We start from the raw sequence: 23,577 nt of genomic DNA, 5'->3' as shown, positions 1-23,577 counted from the left end.
AATTTTCCTCCCTCTTAAACAGACAACAAGAGGAGCCACTGCGGGTGCCCGCGCCACCATCAAAAGAGCACTTAATATAAAATGACACAGCTCACCGTGGCCGTAGAGAGGATAAGCAGTATACAAAAATGGATAGAATTCTTTGAGCAGACATGAGTGAGCACACATCACCAACTTGAAGAGGCATTGACAGAGCAGATAAAGGGGCTGAATGACTCAGGTGAAAGAGTGGTCTTCCAACCTGATGGTTGTGATTCACATCCTCAGCCCTTGGTACCATGTAGACGTGTATTTGAGCAGGATACTGATGCTGCACCATCAAAAAGTTTGTGTTTCATTGATTCTATATTGAACAACGAATTACTTCATTTTACCCTTGTGTGACAAGAATGGTTAAATGCTAGTATGCTGCAAATCACCTTCACACCATTGTCATTTTTCAAGTCAAAACTGCTTCATTCAGGTAATACCAGTTCAGAATATTGTTAGATATATGGCAGACATTTGGGAAATGTGGGAGGAAGCGACAACCTATTCAAGTGCCACACGAAAAGTCCTGAGCCAGTATTTGTACTTTGTTAATATATTTGGGGAGATGTTTCAGGTAGTTGTGTGGTTTGTGAGTACTGTACTTATTTTTCTGACGTCTTACTTTTCCTCACAAATTTCTATTCCTTTATTCAAAATAGGTTCGTAATGTTTTGAACCTCCATAAAAGATGACAACGTAAAAAAAGTATTCAATTCTGTAGAAAGAAGTTAACCATGGTTGAGACCTTCATTGATTGGGATCTTGGGGCATTGAAAGGTGGAAAAAAACAGGGGCATCAGCGACATCAAGGAGGAACGTGAACCAGGGATCAATAACAACAATGACAACAGATCCATAGAAAAAATATATCTTCCTAATCCTTGGCCTTGTGTTTTGCACTGTGCAAACCCTATATTTGTAAGTTGAATATTTTAAAATTTGCTAATTAATTTTTTTGTTTATGTTTCTCTGTTCTTTGAGGTCTAGGACTAGTCAAGCCAAAGAGCACGCTCTCTGTTGAAAACAACAACTTGAAACACGGACGCAGTTTAAAACGCTTAATGCAAGTGTAAAAAAAATAATGTCAAGTAATGTCAGAAATCTGATATCAATAATCACTCAAATTAATGTTAGCATCTCTACTGCAAAAAAAGACATTTACATTTACTTATGTAGTAGGTCGATTTTTCACTGTCTGTTTTTTAATGTTCCCCATGTTTTTCCACAAATGTACTTCTGCTTAAACAGTGCGAGTATTGTTGCCACCGCTGGTAAGACTCAGTCATGAATTATACTTGAGTCTTGCCGACCGCTCAATCACACCTGTCAAAAGCAGTCAAAAGGGGAACACAGCAAAAAGTAAAAGTTAACACCCCCACTCCTCCTCGTGGTCGCTTTCGAACCTTTTTCCCTCCTCTCTTTCTGGGCGGATCTTGTGAGAAATTCTCCACTCCTACTCCGGCTTCACCCTATTTCTCCGGCTGCACGTGGAAACAATAGCAGTGTAACTGCACTTGATCTGGTGGGGACAATATCTTGCAACCCATGTGAACGAACCTCTTGGGCTATGTCGCGAGGACAACTGCTGTCAAGTGCGGCGCGCGTCGACTCTCCATAAACTTGACGTGGAACAAGAAAACTCCAACGTTCTCCGACAATGACTGCTTGAGCTGCACTCCTATTACCGCTGCTGTCAGCCTTCCCCTCCCTACTTTCCTCCTCTTCTCCCCCACTTAGAAGTCAAGGCACACCAGTATGGTGGATAAAGGCCCCTTGTTGACTTCTGCAATTATTTTCTACCTGTCCATCGGGGCAGCTATTTTTCAAGTGCTGGAGGAGCCCAATTGGAAGCTGGCCGCAAAGCACTATAGACTGCAAAAGGAAAACATACTTAAGGACTACCCCTGTCTGACGAAAGATGACTTGGAAAAAATACTACAGGTATGAATAATAAGTCAGTCATTCAGCCGGCACTTGAGTTATTGACTCGTGAGAGATGGGTGAACTTTTTTTTTCGTGAAGGGAATCTGCTATGGAATGAATTGCCGGTGTCAGTTATTCTTGGCGATCAATGAAGTCATTGCTATTGTGAATGCAGGGCTTAATTTTGCAGCCCCGGGGTTTACATTTTGACATACTATACACACAATACTGTAGATCAGGGTTTAGTTAGCTTAAGCTGGGACCCAAAATGCATTGCCGGTACAAGCCTATCCGGGCACTGAAGCTATTTGATATGGGCAACCATCTCACCACAACAATGTCACCTCTGCTCTACTACTTTATGTGTGTGTGTGTGTGTGTGTGTGTGTGTGTGTGTGTATATATATATATATATATATATAAAATATATATGAAGCGGGAAAATCGTTTTTGATTTAAAAGATGAGTGCATTGAATTAAACCAAATTGAATTGTTTCACTTTGAAATATATACATAGCCAATCAGATTTTATTGGAGAGATCTATATCTTGGATGGAAATGGGACAAAGCATGTAAAATGACAACAACATCATGACGTCAAATCAAATCGGCATCCCACTGAGTCGAACCGAATCGAATCGTTTCACTCTCAAATCAAACTGCCCTTGAATGGTTTTGCTTCTCCAAACAGTCAATCATGGAGAGACACAACCCCAAATAAATAAATACATATTGTGTTGAGTCAAAATGAAACAGTTGCTTATACTTTGAAAATTATCATCTTTTTTTTTTGCCCCACATTTGAATTGGTACAAACCAAACCAGTAACTGAATCATAATGAATTAGCTGGTGTTTAATCAACAAAATAAACCACAGAATCATTGATTATTTCAATAACTGTTAGTTGCAGCCCTATGTACTTTGTATATATATGTTTGTGTGTATTAATTTTTATTACATAGGTATGTTTTTTAAAATCCGCACATTTAGTTTGGTTATGCTTAACACCAGCTTTGCCAAAATAGGTCAATTTTTAATGGAAATGCAAAAGAAAATTATATCAGACTTACTCGGGGCTCAGGTAACGACCAGTCATGGCTCATCTTGCGAATGTCACGTGACCAAACTCAGAAAACAGGAGAACCGTGATTGGTCATTACTTGAGCTCTGAACAACCCGTGATGTCATTTTCAGTCAACAGCAAGTGTCAAAATGGCTGCCCTTTGCGATGGATGAAAACAGGTGTATTTTTCTGCTTAATTCATATTCCACCAATGCAATAGTAATCAGAATACAGACTAGCAGGGGCTTGGTGAACATAATTTCGTAAAGAAAATGAACTTCCCTTTTAAATTGCTCAACTCCTTGACATTGAATCTGTACTGATAACACAGTATTTCACTTCATAGATTATACAAATGTTTTCTCCACCGAATTTTATATTGACAAAAATTGAACAGTACAGGTCGTTGTATACCTAAATTTTGCATTGCCAACTTAATATCAAATTGGAGAGAGCGCAGGGGGAGAAAGACAAAGACTTGAAGTGAAATTTTTTTAATACTATGATTAGGTGACTTGGCATGTCCAGCATATTATTTCCATGTGTTTTCTCAATTCTGCCAAGCGTTATGTCAATCGTTTAACAACGTATCCTGTTCTTAGTAAGCTTGGGTCAATTTCTCATTTGAGTCGGCACTGAAAAAGTTTGGCAACCCTGTGATAGAGCCATACATTTTCAATCTTCCTAGGTTGCTTGTTCATGTCGTCTGTGATATGTTGCTTGTGTCCATGTCAATCTAATAATTGTGACATGTCCATGTTTTGCTTTTTAAACCTGATTGCCTGTATGTGTATACAAGCATATTCAGTATGCATGGTTCAGCATTTTGTCATGAGTACGCTAAGGAAATTGCCCGGTCTAATCTCAGTTTTATAAACGTGCAGGACGTGGTGTTCTATTACAACGTCCAAAGTTGACAATGTCGGAACCGCTTGGCTAGTAAAGCGAGAACCACTGACCTGTGGGTTCACACACTCCCTCCAATGAATGGAATAGAAGTATAGCATTCCTATTCCGCAGGTGTTTTTCTCATAGTGCAGTTCCACTTCCTTGATTCCCTTTCCATTTCTCCAAAGTGTGGGTCCTCTTTCCCCAAGATGAAAGGTGTGTTTCTTTCTCACCATTGTTTTGTTGTTAATTTAGTTTCACTCCCCCCCAACCCCCTCCCCAGTTTTAAGCCAGACGGGAAGCATGTCTGAACGTGTCCCCCCCCCCCCCCCCCCCCAAGTATAGTAGGCCCACATCAGTATTCGGGAGATTTATTACCTTACCCATCCCCCCCTTTTTTTTCCTTGTCTCTGCTTTTTGTGTTTGGGGAACTGAAATCCCCATGAACCTCCCCTAAGTCATAGCAAAGGAATAACAGCCCAATCCTCGCAAAGGCCTCAATTGAATTGGAATTTTAAACGCATGAAAATTTGGGAAGTACAATTAAAGGCTGCTATCAAAAGCTAAGATCTTTTAGTTGGTGTTTTTTTTCCCGGAGAGTTTCCAGTACAACTCCTGACATCAAAAGTAAGGGTTCATAATGTTTCTTCTCCTGCACTCCCACTTATGAAAGTTAGCCCTCTCCTTTATTAACTTTTTTACCTTATTTACCTTTGTAAACTTGTAGTTTACTATTAACATCAGGTCCCTTAAAGTGATTGCTGTTTATGGCCCCATCAATGTAGGCACTTAAGCTGTCATAAAAGTTTAGTAATGCAAGGGTTTTGTTCATTATCTTTCTTTTGCAAATAAATGGTCATTATGCAAGCTTTCTGCTTGTTGCGTGAAATGAGAGCAGCCAGGTGCACAGCGCAGCTCCCATAACTTTGAATTAAAAAATATATATATTTGCATACGTTTAGAAAAAGAAATCTTTTTTTTTCTGTCCCAAAAAAAATAGTGATGAAAAGATGTCATGTCTTTTTATGAAACAATCTGTCGACTTAAATGTGGTGTCTTCTAAACAATGACGTGATTTCAACAAAAGGGCCAGTGTGCGTTAAGTTCATGCATGAAATCCAGAATATAATGCCGACATTGAGCACATGCTTGGTGCACATGAGGGGTTGTTTTTTTGTTACAGAGAGAGACTGAGAACCCATATTGAAATAGCGACTGTATTTTTCAAGAAAATGGAATACACATTTGCGTTATATGAAATGATTGAGACACATCAACATTATTATCAAGCTTTAACGAAGCACCTCCAAAAATCTAGTCGCTGATTTTAAAACCTCTGTATACCAAAATGACTTTCTGGCCTTCACAACCCAACCATAGAAGTGCTTGAGCTATCCAGTCGCACGTGACTGTCTGATCACGCTTCCAAGGCCAAGCGACACTTGATGTGTTTATCAACGCTACAGTCTCATTTTAATCAAACATGACCCGTTTTCACAGTTACACTTGTACAGTGCATGAAGTAGCACACTGTTTTCTGGATGAGCTAACTTTGTCACGTGCCTAAGGTGCGGTTTAAGTTTGTGGCTTGAAATAACAAAAGGTAACTTTCACTCACTCAGACTATTTTCCTTTTCATGAATTAGCTTCTTCTAACCGAATCTTTTTTCATTTGACCTCAATTTTCTTTCATGCATTCTCTTCCTCAGCAAACAGACATTTTATTTAGAAGAATTTGGGAAATGGTGGTTGCTCCTCCTCATCACTTGCAGTTTGGTTGGAGTAAATTTGGCACTTTTGCTCTGCGAATTTGTTCCGTTTGGTCAAACAGTGACGCTATCATCCGAGCCCTGGAGCAGACCAAAAAAGGGAGGCCAGTCAAATACTGTGAAGTCTCATGCCATTTCGATCACTTTACCAACTGCTGCATGTGCCAGAAGACACAGAACAGTGTAAAAATGACAGCAAAAAGTACAAAAAGTTGTCGGAGTGCGACGGTCCCAAAATACGAAAATACGAGTAGGTCCGAAACGAGTGATTCCGATACCTTGGTTTGAAAAATAAAATGCTGAAGGCATTCTATATCTGCCTCGAGTACCTGCACGTGCTTATTTACATGTACATGTACATGTCAAGAAGAGGTCAAGTAAACTGCAGCAATAATTGTTCAGGCTACATATAACAGTCACGTGCCACCAACGCGGCGAGAAGGTAAACTTCAATATAAACCTTATCTTACCAAATAATATATAGGTATCCTCGGTACGGGTTTCTTTTGAAGTTTCTCCTCCCTCCTCCTCCTCCTCTGTGCGTAACTGCTCACCCCTCCTCTCTCTGCTCCCCGAGGAGAAAAAAAAGTTGAAGGTGATTAACTACAAAAAGGCTGCTTGTTTACTCATCTCTGTAAGCAGCCAATCATATTGTGCCCTGCTTAGAAGTCCCCACCTAAAATAAAAGAAGAGCTTGTTGCCAGTGGCAGCAATGATTAGCTGTTATTGAAACCTTGCCGTTTGAAAACCATGGGAAACTGTCAAACTAGTAATCGCCCCGTGCATAGTTATGACTTGCATAGATTACTGCCGTTGAGATGAGAGAGGACCAGTGTTGCCAGCTCCTCACAAAAAAGTCAAGTGAAATTGTCAAAAGTATTTGTCACCTTCATTTACATAAATGTTCTGACCTTATCCGTATGCTTTTTCTTGGGCAACCTTTGGTCCGGTGATAATAATGCAAGTGTGATTGTTAAGCACGCCTGACCAAAGCTCCCCATTCTTTATCTTGACTGGACCAGAGGACCAAATTACAAGTGTAGGGGTTAAAAAAACGAAAAAAAACTAATTACTACTAATAAATAGGTAGTAACTATTTTAACACAATGCAAACTAGGATTGACCACCAACATTTAAAAGCAGCGATTGTTAAAAGGCAATAACGGCGTGATGGGCCAGGCACCACTGCCCCGCCTCAAATAAGTCAACGTGTTAGTGTAGCATTTTCATGCCAGTCTTTATATAGTGTAACCAAAATATAAATATATTTATTTCAGCCCCTAACAATAACATAAAAGAAGAGAATCCAAGAAAAAAAAAAGAAAATGTTGCAGTCACATTACTTTATATCAAAGCACCACAGACACACACACAGAACATAGCCAAGCATTTTGCGCCTCCATACCAATATGCGAGGATTCATTCTCCACTCTGAATGTTTTCCGACCAGATGTGCACAAAGCTCCATAAAATAATATGGCCTGGATGGTTTCATTTGGTGTTTAAGGGACATGACCCAAAATTGCACAAGAAAGTGGAAGGACGCTGCCGTTACTTATAGAAAACGTGCCAACGTGCCCACATGCAACGCTCCGAAATCAAAAATCTGTAGAAATTATCCAATGCCCACCATGGGTAACACTAAATAGTGCATATACAGTATGTGCGTGTGTGTGGCCACTGTGGGACACCTGTTTTGGAACGGTCAATGTTTTGCTTGACTGCGTGCGTGCATACCTGTTTTATTAGGGCTAATGTTTTGACGGCGGTCAAATCAGTTTTAGAGTGGGCTGAGCCCGCCAACAGACATGCTGATTTACGTATTTAAATCAGTGATTCTCAACCACACTTTCCTTTTGTTGCTGTGTTGCAAACCGGATTTATAGACATTAACAACAATCTTTGCGGAGAAAATCTGTTCAAAAATAGCCTTTCAAAAGATTTATATCATATTTTTAAACAATTATACATTATGTTTACATATTCCAAGTGCCAGTCAGTACTAAACTAGCCAGATTGATAAAGTGAATCACTCAAAAGAGTTTTCCACAGCATCATCTGGGACTACTCCAATCTTATCTGTTCGGAAAAGACCGGACATTTAGTAGAATGCTTTGCACTGATTGTAATTAATTAACACCTCTGTTGCTGTGTTTGTTTTTTTTCCCCCGGCCTGGGCGCTTCTTGTTTTCGTTACAGCCCCGTATGCTGCCCCTAAAACACTGTTGCTTTGTGATTGGTTCGGAGCAAATAAGCAGGCTCAGGACAAGATAAGGGCTGTTCACACGGCAAGATTTGGTCCGGTGCTGCGCCGGTGCTGCCCCAGTAGAGCGTTCACACGTGGAAATTAGCTCCGGCGTAGCCCCGGAAAAGAGCTTATACTCGACCAAATTTGGTGGGTCAAATATTTGCTCCAGGGCAAATGCTCGTTTGCGAAGCAGCACCGGTGTAAATTTGCACGTGTGAACGCAACTGGGTTAAATTTGCTCCAGAGCAAATGCTTGTGAAGAGTACGTATGGCGAGAATGCGTTACTTTCGTGCTCTGTCGGACTTCCGTAATGTGTTTGTTTCATAACGACACAAGACTTGGCTAGTAACATCTTTTCTTTTGTAGGAGACTGGACTGTCTCGGAGTTGTTTGTTCCTTTGTTGTTTGTTCACAACCCCCCGCCCCCCATAGAATTTATTTTGTGATTTCCTCTCTTGATTTTCAGTTTGGCGCATTAGTGTTTGCTTTTCTGAGTGTCATTGAAGTCATCGTTCATTTACGTTTTCTTGGGCGGTCACTCTCGAGCAGAAGGCACGGAGACCAAGAAGGAGAAGGACGTGCCGGTCCAGTAGTCGCTTGAGTTGTGTATATACAGTACGTTTTAAAAAGAACCAACACGACAGCTCGTTTGTTTTCTGTCGTTTTGCTTCGCTGCAGAAACTGCTGTGTGAACGCAAGTGGGGCAGCCCCGACACTGTGTCGGGGCTGCCCGCTGAGCGGCTTTGTACGTGTGAACGCTCCACACAATTTGCTGCGGTGCAAAATATCCCACAACAAAATATCTCGGTGCGGCACCGGAGGAAATGTGTGCCGTGTGAATGGCCCTATAGAGTCTTGGGGTTTTGTGAACTCACAAATACTGCAAGAATTCAGTTTGCGGGCAAGGTTAATTCTGAGTAATTTATCAAGAAACTGAAGATTTACATGACAACTGCGAGTATGTAAAACCCCTAAGTTAAAAAAAGAAAACGCGTGCAAAATATGGCCACAAAATGTCACCTTTGCGTTGGCACTGATCGACTCTTTTTGGAAACTCCCTTACCTAATATGTTCTATGTACCAAATATTTGTACCATTACCATAAATGTCTTTAAAAAAATTAGTTTTCCAAATAAAAGGTAGCCTTGACCAGGGTTGCACGTGGGTGAGTTTACAATGGAGGTTTGTAGTACAGTAGTTATAAGTAGTAAATAATCATTTGGAAATAAGTTGTATGTCAGTTGGAAAAGGACCACCCAAAGCGTTTTACTAGCTGTCCGCAACCCCCACCTATAAAGAATCCCTAACTCACTGATTTAAATGTAAATCAACTCAACAAAGGATGAACAAGGAAAAACGGCAACTCTGCATGTGGTACTAATTGGCCAAGTTTTTCAAACCTCATGAAATTTAACAAGGCGACTCTAAAGCAGCCACTTGCAAATGTGTTTATGGCAGACGGTAGTATGGTTTATGCCTCGTGTTTTACTGCCAAATAGGCATTTTTGTAACTGTCGAAACACAGCTGTACTGTAAGCATGATACATTGCCTGCTTATTTCTGCTTTATGTCCAGCAGCAAAAGTACAACCATAACATGGATTTTCCAGTTTTTCATGTGTTTATCCTTTATTTTCACTAGCATAGACAATTGAACCGCTAACATTGCTTGTCCTTAATGTTCGACGCCCACCAACCTCTGAACCCGAAATCAATATACAATTTATAAATGAGAGAGCATGAGTGACTTCATTGTTTGTGACCGGGTTGATCTTGCCTCAGGGCAGCTGTTGCTCCTTGACTGTGTCGTGTTCATCGGCTCAAAGTGGAAAAATACCTCGGAATGGAGCGGCGTGCTCGGCTGCCAGCTGCCAGATAACAGTTGGGGTTTGTAATCGTGGTTTTTACAATTCTTTGGTTATCAGAATAGCAACAGGAGACTGCTAAGCCTGCAATTTGGTGATTGTTTCATTTCTTTATTCGTATCAAGGAATCCTTTCTTTGCTATTTTAGCCTGTCTGGGCACAGCTGCATTTTCAGACTAAAATACTAATTGTTAAATACGAATATCACCATACCTCAACCCACACTATGTAGCTTTGTAACCTTTATCAGGGTTCCGTTTTACATTACCAATGCCTGTTAGTTTTTGATTTGTCGAAATCACTGGTCATCCACCCTCGTGAGATGCAGCTCTAAACTGAAGCAAAATGAATTATGTGGAGAGCTGATTGTCAAGTCAAGTCAAGTCAACAGTATTTATAGAGCACTTTCAAACAGCCATCGCTGCATACAAAGTGCTGTACATGGAGCGATTTAACATACACAATAAACAGTAAGACGAATCGGTAATAAAGGCGGTAGAAAGCACCAAGCAGTAAAATCAAGAACAAATCTAAGTCATGCTGAGTCGAACGCCAAAGAATACAAGTGAGTTTTGAGGAGGGCTTTAAAGATGGGCAGCTAGGAGGCTTGCCGAATGTTCAGTTGGAGGTCATTCCAGAGAAAGGGACCAGCAACAGAAAAGGCTCGATCTCCTCTTAGCCTCAGTTTAGTTCTTGGTACTTCTAACAAAGACTGGTCCACAGACCTGAGGAGCCGGACAGGTGTGTAGGGGCGGATGAGCTCAGACAGGTAAGGTGGCGCGAGATTATTCAGAGATTTGAAAACAAAGAGGAGGATCTTGAAAATAACTCTAAAATGAATGGGGAGCCAGTGAAGGGATGCCAGAGTCGGAGTTATGTGCTCCCTCTTACGAGTATCAGTCAAGAGGCGAGCAGCGGCATTCTGGACCAGCTGAAGGCGCTTAATGGAGGACTGGCTGACTCCAAAGTACAGGGCATTGCAGTAATCCAGCCGGGATATGATTGTATGTCATAATTTATATGTATAATGGGGCCAGTAAACAACTTAGGATACTTTATTATAATACACAAAATCTGCGAAATGATGAATACCTGACGTGTACTTTTACTATGTCCTCCATTATAAATGGGTGGAACAAAAATATTTATTTATTAATAACTCCCACCTTTGACTTTCCCCCTTTTCTCTTGATGTCCATTGGGATGTAAGCATTTTTATAGCTGGAAAAAAAGTTTTTTTATTTTTATTTACAAGTTTAAGTATTTTCATACATTGCTGTGCCATATAATTAGGGACACACTCTATCACTCTAACTGACGCGAGGACATTGTTTCCTGATATTTTGGTCAGGTTTGTTTGTGTCATGTGTCACTTTTCCTCTTGGTGTCCTTGGGGAAGGCCATGCTGTGTCACTCTAATTGACGGGAGGACATTGTTTTCGGCTATTTTCGTCAGGCTTTGTGATTGAGACGATTAAACGCAGCCGATACAGGAAATCCTACTGTACGTCGCCAATATTCTGAAACACAATGTAGTCGGACACGACCGGTTGCATATGTATGTTTACACGTAATCCAAACAATATATTAGCAATGTATCACATTACCTTGTACTGGAATTTCCGGAATAAAAACACCCCCCCCCCCCCCACACACAGTCTTTGAACCCTTCGGCTTTGAATATCATGCAGTTTATTTATGAATTTTGACTGAGAAGCTTCAAGCCGCCATTCGATTTACCCATGGTCTTGTCACATGTGACCAATGAAATTGCCAAACACAGTGGACCAATGAAAGTGTCCGCCCTCATACTGAATATCCATTCGCCATTTGTGGTTGGAGTGTGCACGTGTGAGGGCAGGACAGACTGCCTGAAGACAGACATTACAAATTTAAATTAGAGAATGCTGTACACAAGACACTCTCAATCAAGTATAAGCCAATCAATAAATGCACAGCGGCTGTTTAAGAAGCAATTGTGAGCGAGTAAAAAGCATTTTGCATGTATTTATAGGGCATAGGGAATGAGTGCCATAAATACAGCCATCTCTGCAGCACGATTCCTGTCTCTCTCTTGTTTGTTTGACGACCCGACTCCCACAATATCTGGGTAATGCACGACAGGACAGCAAGTCCGTCCATGGAGCAACATGGCGGCCAGCTATAATATTTTTTAAGTATTTTAAAATGTATTAAATGTACATGAAAGATAATGAATTTATCAAATGAATTATAGACAAAAGTTAACTTTTTACAACTGCAAATAGTTTACATATGTGAAATATCCCTTTAATATGTCCCTCCGACCAGTAGCCGTGTTTTTTTTTTGTTTTGATGGATTGAAAAAGTATGTTTAGCTAAGCATGTCTTTTTAGATAAACATGTGTATATATATACATATGTATGTATGTATGTGAACATCAAAAGTTAGATTGTTGCAATGTGCGCAACTAATCGGGTGCACATTATGCAAATGACAGTGTTTTTTTGCATCTCCGTATGAATGATTAAAGTATGAAGAACATTGTCTTCTGTATGCTGAACATTTCACCAACACGGACAAAATGTCCTATTTTTACAGCAACATGAACAACGCAGATGTGCCTGGGCTCGGTTACTCCCTCCTGTCCCCACACTCAACATTGCTCTGAATTTATCCCAACTTCACATTCAGTTTATGTGAGCCATTACTTGATAAAACAACACTATGTTATGATAATAACGTTCCTAAATTGAGGGTAAGTTTTAGGGTTTTTTTTGTTTGTGCAAGGTGGCGGGTATCATTAATAAATGTTTATCTAAATGATTGCGTTAATTATACAACACATCCAGGTGTCTCTGGGCAACTCAACGGTTCCCTGCTAGAACTTGACTCCAGCTGGTCTAAAGGATATGTAATATCAACTACATCAGCTTTTCAAAGTGGCCATTTTAATCAGAATTTTCACGGGACGGCAAATAAAAAACATTTGAGAGATTATCCTGTGGTGAGAGTTATAGTAAGAGTTAGTTTTACCCACCCCAGTCCGCATGTAAAATGGCCGTGGCCGACAATTATAAATGTTCAACTTGTTCAATGTTTACAATTGACTATCCTGTCCTGTTGGATCATAACTGAATATGCACGAGATGGAGATTTCATGATTATCACATGGAATAGAATGGGAACCAATCAGCGAGCGAGCTGACGAAATGAGACAGAATCATTAGGAAAAAAATAATGATCACCTAAAACCACACAAAGCTCAAAGTGACTTCAGCAACGGACAACCTTGACCTGAAGTGAGAAACATAAGAGTGACGAGAAGTGTAGAAGAAATCGGACTGCGCGGACACATGAATAATGGGGGATGAATAAAGACATCATTTACCCATGATTGAAATTAAAGTAATTTATGTAAACACCAAGAACAATTGTCACAGTAATCACCTAGATTGAGAATTTGCAAATGAGTTGACCAGATGTCCCAAAACACAGCGAAAGACACTTCACATCACTTTTCCTGTCTTGCCATTTCAGTGTTTGAAGGCGCTTACTGTACTATTGAATCCGCCTCAGTCTTTGTCCACATTCGAGTGACATCAGAACGCTGAGTGTGCACCACCCAGTGGACCGCCTGCATTTCCAAGCTAATCTAAAGCGTTAAAGTTTTCATCTGATTAAATAGTACACACGCAGACAACATTTCCAGACGTTTACAGTCAACAAGCGACCGTCCAAAAGATCCTTGACATGTCACTACTGGTCGCTTATGTCATAACCCCGACTGGCATGAATTTAAATTATAGTTCATTGTTTGGCTATATTTATTTCTTACTACCCATTTCAATGAATTCAGAATTGATTGAGCGTGTCTTGTGCACAGCATTCTCTAATCTAAATTTGAAATGAATTAAAAATGATTGATCTTGTTATTATACAGTATGTTGTCAAAATCTGTATTGCAGTCATCTTTCCTATTACACAAACCTTTCGAAAATAGGATAAAGACTAAGAAAGTTCTGAACGTTTTGGGGCCATCTCTCGTAGCTTTTTTTTTTTTTTTTTTTTTTAAATCTGTACGGCCATGTTGCGAATCTGACGGGGATTTTGCGTGGACGCTCAACTCGTGCGCAAAGTATGAATATTTTTGCGCATTTATCAGTAAATGAGAGCCGATGATTTGAGACATAGAACATCTTTCTTCTTAGCTTAACACTGCTTAACAACCGAATGTTCCAGTGTCACTGACTATTTTGGGGCAATGTCAGAAGCCATTTTTGATGATCAATCGGAAGTGCATCCAATTCATACTCCGGGCTCTACGCTAACATTAACAGGGTCATATTTGCAAATACATAGTTGTCTTACTGGGCATGCTATTTGTTCGTGTTACGTAAAGATTGACAGTGGCGAGAGATGTATTTGCAAAAGACGTTTGTCTGCGACAAACGGTGGCCTACAAAATAAGCAATTTTTTTGGTATAATTATGAAAGAAGACTTAACAGAAAAAAACAAAAACAAAGGTAACACAGAGAATTTATTTTATATGATTATCGAAGAGGAGAGGAAAAAAAGACAACAACAGTTTGAGGCACTCAGTAAAACCCAACGGCACATTTTAAAAAGGTTCTTGATTTTCCTTGGAGAGTCAGTCAGCTGTGGGAAAACATTTCATAAGCATACTTCAAAGTTGCTCCGCCAGGCTCAGTTTGTAACTGAAGCAATTTTTTACACTGTATTCCGTAACGTCAACTCACTGACGTTACAAAGCCTGAACACTCACCATCTTATTGGATGACATTGTTTGTGTGCTTGGGAATAGTTTCCTGAAACACTGAAGAATGAGATGATTAAGATTGTTCAATTTAGAGTTGCCTGGTATACAGTATTTTGACTTTTGAGAGCATTTTGACCTCTGCCTTCCATATTTGAAAGGTTGTACTCTACCCCTATAGTATTCCTGTGAATCAGCGTTTTGTCTTTCATGAAATTCAGCACTTTTTTTTGGGATCTGGCAGATAAAATGAATACAGGTACATGCTTTTCATGCCCTTTCCACAGAAAGAAGGCGAGGGATGTCCTCAAACTATGCCTAGTTGGCAAATATTCAAATGAGGTGTGTGAGAAAAGTTCAAGGATTGGTGTCAATAAAAGATACATTTTGAATAAAAACTTCAAACAACAATACTTCCCCCTTCCAAGTATTCCCCTGGAGCCTAATGCGCTTTGCCAGCCACTTATTTTTTTTATGCAATCCTCTGCAGTTCAGGCATTACGAGCCAGTTAATGCCATACACTCAGGGCGTTGTGGGCTCCTTTCGAACGAAGCAAAGCGTGCAGAATCCAGAGCTGCCAACTGCCAACCTTGTTATCGCCATGATTTGTGGTGTTCCGAATATTAAAAACAAAAAAAAACAGTTGAATGCACGCAACGATACATGGTAGATAATTGCTATCCATGTCTGTCAATACGCCACTTCTGCTGCAGGCTCCAGTGATGCTATGTGTCGCTGTAGAAGGAAGCTAATTAATTTAATTAATGTGCAGACAATGGTGTTGTTCACGACAACTTTAATCGTCATAAACTTAAACCCCATGACACTGTGTTATAGTGTCAATGTCATAATTATACTTGATGGAATACGGTATACACCAAACGGCAATGGTAATCACATATACATACTGTACCTATCACTTATTCAAGCATAAATGACATCACATGTTGTTTTAGTAAAAGACAAAATATTGTACCGATCAATTTTATTTTGGTTTTTTCATAGGTTCAAGTGCACATGAGTAGAACTGTGCATGTGAATTTTGTTGATGATTGGTCAGCGTTTAGAGACATTAGGCGACAAATGACAGAGCAAGCCAGGAAATAATTGTACAACGCTTGCCTCCTTCCTTCGAAGGTATTAGTCAGGCTGATGTGTGAAAAAAGCACCCCCACCATAAATAATAATTATGGTAAATCACTATTGAGGTTTGTGGGGGGGGGGGGATTTTAGTGCTAGCATATTTTTTTACATATAGACTACAAGTTGACATTTTATCGAGAATCCTGTGGGATCATCTTTACCTTCTATCACGGGTTTGGGGCAGGACAGGAGGGGGGGGGGGGGGGACTTCCTAAATGGGGCCAGGACAGGAGTGGGAGATGTTTTCACTGGGAATGGGACGGGCTAGGATTTTATTTGATTTTAATGTATTTATTTATTGATTTGATTTGATTTTACTGTGGACTTTTACGAGGTTGGGAGTGAAAATCAGTTTATCATTTGGGCTTCATGGAAATTTTGAAGCCCATATTTTGTCATTACAATAAATGAGTCATAGAAATGTCATCAGTTAGTGGGGAAAAATAACACATTTTCTATTCAAAGCATTACGTAGTGTTGCCAACTTGCCAAACTCGAACTTTCACCACCTCTACTATAACACTTTTTTCAGAAATTTAACTTGTCACAACTCTAACCAATGTTTTAATTGTATCATACCATGGCTTGTCATCTACAAGTGAGCAATGCTTAATTTCTACAATGAATGATAATCTCTCTCTTTGTCTTTCTCTCTTTCTCTCTTTCTCACTCTGTCTCTCTTACTCTTTGTCTCTCATGAACTTTAACTCTGTATAGGGATTTTATCAAACACATTCTATGCACACAACATACACAACATATTATAATGAGTAATCTAGTTTATACGTTTTGAAAAAAAAAGGTCAAAGTGGTGTAGATGTTTTTTGTGTTTTTTTAGGGTTTTTTGATAAGGGACATCCTTCCTTTTTGTAAACAGTGGTTATGATGATAATTAGAAGCTTAATAGGGCATAGCATCAATTCATCTTCACTGTCGTGTATAAGTATAAGCTCACACACAAAATACAACTGGTTTTCGGCATAAGAAATTGATTGTTGTATTTTTTAATTTTTATTTTTTTTTTACCATTCACTCAGACTTTATAACCAGATTTATTTTACATACTTTTTCTCATGTTTGTCTCTAGATAGTTTCCGATGCTGCTGGCCAAGGAGTCACCATAACTGGCAACAAGACTTTCAACAACTGGAACTGGCCAAATGCCGTCATCTTTGCTGCAACAGTCATAACTACGATAGGTAGCTATTTTTATTGGTTATGTAAAATTATTGGAAAGAGATCTCACTCCCCCTTCTTCAAGATATTGTTCAGAAATTGACTTCTGGCTGTAAGTCAAGTCAGTTTTAGTTCAGTGGTTTCAGGTATCTAAGATAACTATAATGCACACTTTATTTTTAAGGATATGGAAACATTGCTCCCAAAACAGCAGTGGGACGTGGATTTTGCATCTTCTACGGGCTCTTTGGGGTGCCTTTGTGTCTTACCTGGATCAGCGAGCTTGGGAAGTTCTTTGGTGGACGAGCTAAGCACTTTGGTCATTTTCTTACCAAGAAAGGATTTTCAATGGTAACTTAATATTTGCTTTTTTTATTATTATTATAATGTCAATGCAAAAGACTGTACAAAACCTCACCAGATGTATTGTCGTTTCTATTCCAGAGAAAGGCTCAATTTACCTGCACGGCTATTTTTCTTCTCTGGGGCTTGCTGCTCCATTTAGTCCTTCCGCCTTTTGTGTTTATGTCCCAGGAGGGTTGGACATATATTGAAGGCTTGTACTTCTCATTCGTCACCTTAACTACAATTGGATTTGGTGACTTGGTAGCAGGTATGTTTGTGGCAATACACTCTCATTGACTTTTAAACAAGGAGTTAGAAATGCCATTATGAAACAATATGCCGCTGCTGAACTTGATAATGAGGTAGGCTTTTTAAACAGAAGTTATGTGTTCTCCCACACGGACCGTTGAAACATGAGCAACCTCACAAGCTCATCCATTCCTTGACTGAAATTTCCATTCAAACATTCCGCCACAAACCACTACCCCTCTCACATTCAATCGGAGTGAAAACAATACTGACTGTTAAGACAAGAACTGTTACTTTGCTTTTACAAATCAAATTTCAACAACCGTTGTTAACAATTTCATATTTTGAGTTGTCCATTAAGAGTCGAGGTATATTTTTTGTGCATACATTTCAAAGTCAAAACGATTAATTATGTTCATTTCAATGTATCGCTTTGGTAGCATTGCGACCTTTTTCCATTTTACCATGTCAACATCATTGCAAGCTGAGAGAAGTTGTAACGCACACGTCTAGGGTTAGATGCCTGATATAAAAGACAAGAAAATCACTCTTGGTCCCAAAGTGTGTGATACAAAAAAAAAACACGGTACATAACACGAACAGGGGCCGTAGTTACAGTATGAAAGCGTTGCCAAATAGGCATTAAGGCCCGTCTCGCCCAGTTTCCTGACGGTGTTAGTTTTTTTTTACATTACTTTGAGGTTAAACTTAGTGTTTACTTTTTTTAAAATGTCTTTTCAGGTGTGGATCCCACCAAAGACTACCCTACTCTATATCGCTACTTTGTGGAGGTTTGGATTTATTTGGGTCTGGCTTGGCTTTCCTTGTTCTTCAACTGGAAAGTACGAATGGTGATTGAGGCTCACAAAGCGCTAAAGAAACGACGCAAGCTACGCAAACTATCCCTCGATGAGCTGCGGCATTATAAAGAATCTCACAAAGCCGCGCTCCGTCTGCCGCCCACTCCCAATGATGTCAACATCTTCAGCTTCCTGTCTAAGAAGCAAGAAGGCTACAACGACCTGATCAAACAGATTGGAACTAAAAGCGACGAGAGACTCGACACCAGCACAGGGAACGCCATGAATAAAGCCAAAGCAAAAGACAAGGCTTGCTCCAAGAGCTGCAGTGACACTCTCATGTTTAATGGCCACACCATCCTCAGTTTAGACCGTTCACCACGCCAGAAGAGACGATATAGCTTTAGCGACCGTGTCACCGTTGCCTTTTCCAAGTCCAAAAACTACCTCCTGGGCTCTGACAATGGTTTGCTGCTAACGGAGAATCATGGTGACAGGGACGTCGTACTTGACCAGGCCCAAGTGTATGAAAATCAGCTCGACAAAGACGTGGATCACGAAAGCGGAAGTGTGGGAGATTGCGGCAGAACTACTCGAAGGACATGGGATTCCAAAGAATACCATTCTCTTACATTCCAAAATGCAAACATTACTTTTATTGATGAGGAAAACTTTCTTGGCAATAATCTGGAGGAGGAGGATGAGGAGGATGATTCCAAAGCGAAACTCTCAATAACAACGTGTGACGAAAACATTGAAACCGTCTCCAAGGAGGAGAGGAGCTCTGAGTCGGATGGCTCGGTTTTTGCCAGTGATGTTTCTGAACACAGCCACTCTTACGAGACTCTTGTAGAGGAATATGTAAAGGAAGGCAATACAGAACCTTAGTTGCTGTGCACACAGTCAACTTTGCCTCCGTTGATGCTTTTGAAGCTTTTCTAATGTGAACTCAAAAGACTGGTAAGTCCATTGCACTGTTGGGTTTGGAAAAGGCTAAACTGTCGAGCCAAATGAATGTTCTTTCCCTTCAAGTGAATGTTCATGCTTCTATTGAATTGAAATCCCTATCATTTGGGACTTGAACACATTTTACATCCTCACTCGCAACATTGATTTGAGACTTGATCAGCTCTAGCTGTCTTTTGTAGACACGTAGAAAAGAGTCATCACTTTTTGTACATCCAAATCATGCTCAAATTAACAAGTTTTTCCTCGACTGCATCTGTTCCATGCATTACAGCAATACATTATCTATATGTTCCAGTATATTAGCTGTCACATACGCCATATTGGTGTTTTGAAATGTATTTGAAATGGTGGGCATCGTAGTGTTCTGTAGCTACGTGGGTGTTTGTGTCTCTTGCACAATTCCATCAGATGAGCACAGACCAAAGTCCATTCCAATGCAGATGTTATTTTTTTTTCTTAACCTGAGCCAAACCCTTTCCGTTCATTTTGTAGTTTCTTTTTCAAAGTCCTTGATGAATAGTTGGTTGAGAGTGCATTTTGTGTTGACTGCACGGAACAGACTTTGGCAATGCGCCATCAGCGAGTCTCAGAGAGGTATTGTAAAACTGGAAAGGAAAAAAGAAAACTTGTGAGCAGAACTGGTGTATTTAAATTCCCGAAATGAGACAACCACCAAAAGTGATAAAACAACACTTCCTGTATGCCAAAAACGGCCCTCGTAATAATATCCACTTATGTCTTTACTCATGCTACAATATTGTACTGTGCTTCTGATGAATGAAGTGGCCTTTTCATGTGGCAATATGATGGAAAAGTATGAGCCAAGTAATCACTTTTCTTTCCTGCATCACTCCCTCCACCGCATTGCGTTTGTCAAGTCAATATTGTCTGAAAGCCCATCGGCAGCCACAAACACCTCAGCCGAGGACATGGCCTTGCTACTTGTTTGCTTTTGGGGGCTCGCACTGACACAAATGACGGTAGTACTGCAAATGACGGCCAGATAGGTTAACACACCGCAGATCCATGCTCTTGTGACGTAAGTGTGTGTGTGTGTGTGTGTGCCTGCGTTTGTGCGTGTGTGTGCCTGCGTGCGTGCGTGTGTGTGCGTTTGTGGGTCAAAAAGTCCTATCCGAAGCCTTTATATGCTCACTTCCTGCTTTTTGCACATGCACTTGAACACAAAAACGTGAGTGTTATTTCTAATGGGAAGATGCCAACAAATGCAGTGTCACGCAGGGCTGTTGTAGACTTGGAAATCTGAGTCGGGTTTAGTTCCTAGTTTGTAAATATTGGGTAATGGAAGATTTTTTTTTTGGTCACCCATGGAACAATTTCTGCCTACACAATGCCTTAAATCCACTGCAAAGCAGAGGAACTCAAGTATAATGCTAAAATTTTAGTGTTTCACACTGGGTGTTTTTATACATTTCTACTTTTGGCCCCCACCGTTTTTTGGTGTTTGGTCACATTTTCTGTACATTTCTTTCATTGTCATTATTATGGTATCCACATAGGTGCGCCATTGTTATGCAGTCCTGGTACTTGTCAAACATGTCCAAAGAAAATTTACTTGTAACTGGTTAAACCCATTGTCCTGTGTTTTCTTTTTTTATGATTAAATTATTGTTTGCATATGAATTTCAAACCAAACTGTATATTTCATGTAAAAATAAACATTTGTTGAAAAGTGACTCTTTTTTTTGTTTCACTCCCATTAAATGGTGGTTAATTAAACATTTTTTTTAAATCTAATACATACAAATGATGTATTTGTTTTCAAAGGTCTGTTAAGATAGTCCAGACTCTTTGCTGTATTTGTGCAGTGGATTCCCTTCTGCAGGCAACATTGGTCACAATGACCCGACTATGTTGTACTTTTACTGTGAGTCAAATAGAGCTGCACGCTGGATCAAGTACAGTGTTGCAACCACTCATCAAAGACACTTGGATCTGTAGATTGCAGAGGCTGGAATAAAATCATAAAAACAATACACTGATTCTATTCGGTAGTCTGTGCAGCAGTTTTTGCTTCAGGATGTGTTTATTTGACTGATGTTGAGCCCTTTAAACTCGGGGACAAACAGATAAAGTTTAGAGTATACATCCTTACATTGCTTATCCTGTTCATTGTCACACACTTTTTGGCACAGGGGCCACATTGACTTTTAAAATTTGATAGACGGGCCGGGTCAGCACAAGATAGATTTATTAACATATCAGAACATATTAAACATAAACAGAACAAAAGCATTAAAGTATTAACTTACTTTTTAATACAATACAATACAATACATGCTGATTTATATAGCGCTTTCACAACAGCGGCAGCTGTAACAAAGCGCTTAACAAAACAGTTAACATAAAGTAAAATAATAAACACAACATAAAACACGGACAGTCATGCAGTTCTAACCACTTTTCCATCACACGCTTTGTTTGAAGCAGTTTGAGATGAAAGAGGAGAGAAACAAAGTGTCCTTTAACCAGCGGATCAGAGACGTCATGCTCAATATGTGCACCCGTCTGGGATGCAGTCTGATTGTAATCATGTTGTTGCAATTCTCAGAACAGATCTGAGGTGTTCATCACTCATCAGGGATCTGTGGGGTGCTTTGTTGGTGTTCATCACACTAAAAATCTGTTCACACACATATGTTGAGCCAAACAACACCAGCATTGCCATGCCATATTTTGGATGTTTGGAAATTTGGCTGCACTTAACGAAGCATGAAACATATCCAGTTTCAGGAAGTGGAACTTGTCCTTTAACATCACGTCACATTGGAGATCTCTCAGTTCCAACTGCAACTCCTGTGGCACTGTTTGCGGGTCTTGTGAGAAGGGACATGACACCAGCTGAAGTGCCCTGTCAATTTTTCCAAAATCACAAAAGCGACGGCAGAATTCCTCATGCAGGTCATCCTGTGATTTTCTGTATTTTTTCACATGTTGTGGGGCCTCCTTTAAAGTAGCCAGTGCGGGGAAATGAGCAAATGACTTGGCTGACATTTGCTTCGAAAATAAAATCAGCTTGCTTTTGAAGGCTTTGACGTTTGCTTGCATTTCATGCACAAACTGGTTTTCCCTTGGAGCTTCATATTCAGTTCGTTCATATGTGTCAGTATGTCCACAGTAAAAGCAAAATCACAAAGCCAATCTGTGTTTCAGCTCAGGAAACTTGTCACTGTTATCGAATTGCTCTAAAAATGAAATCATCTCCCGTCTGAGCTCGCACACACGTTGACATACTTTCCCCAACTTAACCAGCGGATATTAGAATGGTACAAAAAATACGTGCGTCAGCTTCTTCAAGGAATTGAATAAATTGACGATGGTGAAGTCCCCTCGCTCGAATAAAATTGACAAGTTTCACGACTGGCTTCACGACGTGGTCAAACTGCAGCAGGGATTTACACAGTGCTTCCTGGTGAATTATGCAGTGTAGGGAAATTACCTCCTGCTCAGGGTTGTCATCTTTCACCCTGTCCTGAACTCTCTTCAGCATCCCGATTCGGTGATCCGTCTGTGGTAACGTTGGTGAGCGTTCTCCAAGGTAATTTGTGCCTCTGTATGACCGCTGACACGCTGTTAAATAAATCCTCTCCTCTTGTTTTTCCTTTCAGGGATTCCATATCCAAAAACTCCTCCGTAATCCTTGTGTGTGTGTGTGTGTGTGTGTGTATACATAGTGACATATTGATTAGTAGAAATTTCAACATGTTGAAAATTGTATTTTATAAAGCTGTATGTATGACCTATGCTGAATTTTTTAAAAATGGCAGAAAAACTGAACCCTGGTGTGATAAACTATTAAAATTCTGCACAGATATGTTGAACAGTATCGCACAGGTCAGAAATGATGGTCAAAAGTAACTCATCAGTGTGTCATTAAATGCAAGACCAAAAACGTATTTGCCAGTACTTGAATTTGATTGATTATTTTTAATATGACACAATGTTACAGCACCACTGCCTAACAGTCAAGAGGTTTTTGTTTTTTCCAAAAACAGGAATGTCAGGTTTACCTGAAGACTCAAAATTGTCCAAGTGTTGTGTAAATATATGTACGTTTGTGTACGTGGGCATGTGTGTCTTATGTGCCCTGCTGTAACCAGTCCCAGATGTGAGCTCCTGCTCACCTGTAACTCTAATCAGGCTAACATTTTTGACATAAAAATGAGGATGGGTCCTTTATAAAGCTTTCCACATCTCTTCATCAAAAGGCCAATAATACTCCGGGAGCACTAAAGTTGTAGAATTCTTAACACCTTAACCCTTAGAACACTTAGAGAAATACTTGTCTGCATTCTCTTTGTATGCATTACACAAGGAGTCCTTGAATCAG

General features: G+C 40.0%; 1 protein-coding gene across 1 annotated transcript; it reads left to right on the top strand.

Annotated features, from left to right (window-relative positions):
* The first annotated feature begins 1,459 nt into the window (after window positions 1–1,459).
* kcnk5a (potassium channel, subfamily K, member 5a) lies at window positions 1,460–20,923 on the top strand. Its single transcript, XM_052085338.1, has 5 exons — window positions 1,460–1,971; window positions 16,778–16,889; window positions 17,051–17,217; window positions 17,311–17,479; window positions 18,202–20,923. The coding sequence occupies exons 1-5, from the start codon at window positions 1,786–1,788 to the stop codon at window positions 19,146–19,148; spliced, it is 1,581 nt and encodes a 526-aa protein (XP_051941298.1). The 5' UTR covers window positions 1,460–1,785; the 3' UTR covers window positions 19,149–20,923.
* Window positions 20,924–23,577: the final 2,654 nt, after the last annotated feature.

Source organism: Hippocampus zosterae, chromosome 14 (assembly GCF_025434085.1).
Source record: "Hippocampus zosterae strain Florida chromosome 14, ASM2543408v3, whole genome shotgun sequence".
Lineage (NCBI taxonomy): Eukaryota > Metazoa > Chordata > Actinopteri > Syngnathiformes > Syngnathidae > Hippocampus > Hippocampus zosterae.
The sequence above is the reverse complement of the archived record's forward strand: the minus strand, read 5'-3'. Positions and strand labels throughout refer to the sequence as shown.